General features: G+C 33.2%; 1 protein-coding gene across 1 annotated transcript; it reads right to left on the bottom strand.

Moving 5' to 3' along the window:
- Positions 1–1,335: 1,335 nt before the first annotated feature.
- On the bottom strand, positions 1,336–2,379 carry LOC108976088 (probable deoxyhypusine synthase). The gene is made up of 2 exons (XM_018945000.1): positions 2,123–2,379; positions 1,336–2,058 (listed from the first exon to the last, which is right to left on the bottom strand). Exons 1-2 carry the CDS (start codon positions 2,285–2,287, stop codon positions 1,807–1,809), a joined length of 417 nt encoding a protein of 138 aa, XP_018800545.1. The 5' UTR covers positions 2,288–2,379; the 3' UTR covers positions 1,336–1,806.
- Positions 2,380–3,050: the final 671 nt, after the last annotated feature.

A 3,050-nucleotide genomic window follows, 5' to 3' on the forward strand; every position in this document is an offset into this window, starting at 1 on the left:
TTTCGTTTATTAGAGGTTGGCTTCTTAACATTCGCAGTTTAAGACGATTGTGGCGCATATTGTCCCGGGAGGGATTTGAATATATCAAGACAAGAAGACTTTGCCAAGACGAACTAGAACACTACTTCGGACAGATTAGGAAAGGGGGAGGATTGAACGCAAGAACAACCCCTTCTATGTTTTCTGAACTTTTCCGCCAATCTTGGGGCCTTAGACATGTCAAATTTGTGACACGTGGCAATTGTGAATCTCTGCAGGGTAGAGACTTAGAACTATTTTCTTTCAATACCCTTGAAAGGGTATGTAATGACCCTTTGATTCAGGATAGTTCTTGGCAAACATTTCAAGGTTTGCCAAGACCGTTCTTAGATAGCCCCTATAGTTTTAGGAATTGTATCGAAATGGATGTCATTGAAAGCAATTTCCTACAGCGAAATTCATTTGCATATTTTTGTGGTTATATGTATCATGAATATTTTAAGTTGAATAATTGTTCCCAACCTTTGCCACTTTTTGAAAAAGATCAGATCCCTGAAGACGCATTCACTTTTACAAAAGAAAAAGTGTACGATTCGTCAATTCTGGTAAAAGCTCCTGAACCCTTCATAGATTTTTTGAAAAAACTTGATGCAATATTGAATGACAATTTTGATTCTTGTTGTCATCTTGTAGGATTTTCAAAAAAATTACATAGTATGATGGGAGATGTAGAGCCTTTTTATTGCTGCGAAAATTCACAACCCGACGTTTTAAAATACCTTTTTATAAGAATTAGAACCTATTTTTCTTTAAGAAGGCAGGTAGCCAACCCTCATTTTCGGCACATAAAATTTTTGTGTATTTCACATAGGTAACTACCTCCACCTTCTAAAAGTTATTTTCTGTATTTTAATATATTTAATAGAGTTATGGGAATTTGGATGCATCTATTGTGGGAGCTTAAAAATCTTATTAAATTATTTTGTGCAATATATTTATTAAAATTATTATGTAAATTAATAATTATTTTTATTTTAAGTTGTAAAGGTGAAAATAGGCCTACCGGGGAACCGAACACCTAAAAAAAGTCGGTAACGCGCCTTATTGCAAACCTTATGGGTGGTGTGGAAAATGCAAAACTTAAAGATTCAAAAATAAATTATTAAAAATAATGTTGATAAAATTTGTTTAATTTCGTTGGAATAAAGAGTATATGAGAAATACATATACCAATAAATTAAATAAGCTGAAACGAGCTAACAGTCCTTGATCGAATATAAATATGAAGATCGTAAGTTGTTATTGACTAAGCTTTATTAAAAAGTTCGTTTACTATTACAAATTAAAGTCCACAAATTTGAATTTTTTTACAATTATTTATTATCATGGTTCGTTTTTTTTTTTGCATTGAAATGTCTTTTAACAAATGTCTCATTAGCAATCAACGGCACTACTAAACTAGCTTCTGCATACGTATATACCATAAACCATACCCATACCTTAAATGGTGAAGCTTCTTTCTTTATTTTACCCTAAGAAATAGCCTCATCTGGTCGAGCACCACTGTCACTGCCATCGAATTCCGAAGCTGTGTTAATAAAAACGGAATAATCGRCTCCATTTCTCATCAAATTCGCATTGCATATGTGATATAACCACCGATTTATAATACCGCCACCAATTATCATCATTCTCGATTTGGTGGCTTTCACAGCCATAGTGTTTAGACATCGCAAATCGGACAAAATATCTACCACTAATCCGGGGTGACGGAAAGAGTGGAAATACATCATACCACCTGTTAGCGCAGGGCAAAACACAGGTATTTTATGTTTCGCAGCCCTGTAGTATATTGAGCTGGTGTCGTTTATCCTTTCCCCAAGTAGTTGTATAATATGAGAAGGAGAGCAAATGCCTTTCGTTTTTTGCTCTTAAACAATCCTCGAACGTGCAATAATTATCGTTCGGTACAAGCAAATTACCTATACGATTTATACCACGATCCCGTAAATCTCGGCCAGATAATTCGAATGATCCCATGTACGTAGGTGCTAGGCGTTTAATAAAGTCTTCTTCAACCTACAATCAAGTTAAGAATATTTTAAAATACATAAACCGTTCCATAAAAATTTGATTACATTACCATTAGATTGATTTCTCTTATTGCCAACGCAAGATTAGTAGCTTGAAACCCCGTATTAACATACGACTCAAATAATTTTGAGTAATCAATTCCCTGATTCCAATCATAGCCCCGCACGATGGGTGTATTTTCCGCTTCTTTGGCGATATCTGGTCCAACGGACATTTTCTCTTGTATAAAACTTATGTTCACTACAATTATTAGACTTTAAATAAAATATTTAGTAACTTTATACAAAGTAAACTTTGTTTTTATTTAATTTGAATGTTTGAATATAGAAATCTGCACTTTATTTTCTGTTGGTCAAATGTATACAAATAAATTCAGAAGAAAACTCACCACCGAGAAATCTAAAAACAGGGCTGCATTTTATTAATAAGAACTCACTACATAAAGAATATCTGACTATCAGTAAAAGTTATTTTTATGCGCGAAACATGACATACTATGGCGTTTAAATCAAATATTAATAAATATATGTCATTAATAAATACTTTCCTTTTATATTAAGCAACAATATTTATAGTTTTTGATATTTTATAGAATAAATTTGCTAAGTATTTACTACCTTAATATATACAGCACTGCGTTGCTACCACTGAAAATCCAAGATGGCCGCTATTCACCCCTCAGAAAGCTACCACGAAAAGGTTATCTACTGTATATACTGTGTTCACAATATATTTCACCTAGTAAGTTTTATCTCGTCAATAAGAGTTTATGAGTTTTTCAGCCCAAAAATATAAACATTCGTTTTTGTGAGCATTGAGCCTCCTCTAAAGCGATTTGATTCCGAAAGCAATTAAGTGGTTTTTCGCTTGCTTCGATTGTATAGGTTAATGAGTATGATAAAATCAGAACAAACAGTCGTGCCAAAACCACAATCAAATTAATTCAGTTCAGCATAGATAACATTGTTAATCAATTC

This window comes from Bactrocera latifrons, unplaced genomic scaffold, assembly GCF_001853355.1.
Source record: "Bactrocera latifrons isolate USDA-ARS-PBARC rearing strain unplaced genomic scaffold, ASM185335v1 scaffold_724, whole genome shotgun sequence".
In the NCBI taxonomy this organism is placed as follows: domain Eukaryota; kingdom Metazoa; phylum Arthropoda; class Insecta; order Diptera; family Tephritidae; genus Bactrocera; species Bactrocera latifrons.

Bases quoted from the DNA above. Each gene is read 5' to 3' on its own strand.
- LOC108976088 (XM_018945000.1), bottom strand. From the start codon at position 2,287: ATGTCCGTTGGACCAGATATCGCCAAAGAAGCGGAAAATACACCCATC. The intron at 2,059-2,122 runs GTAATGTAATCA...ACTTGATTGTAG, and splicing joins TAAGAGAAATCAATCTAATG to GTTGAAGAAGACTTTATTAA.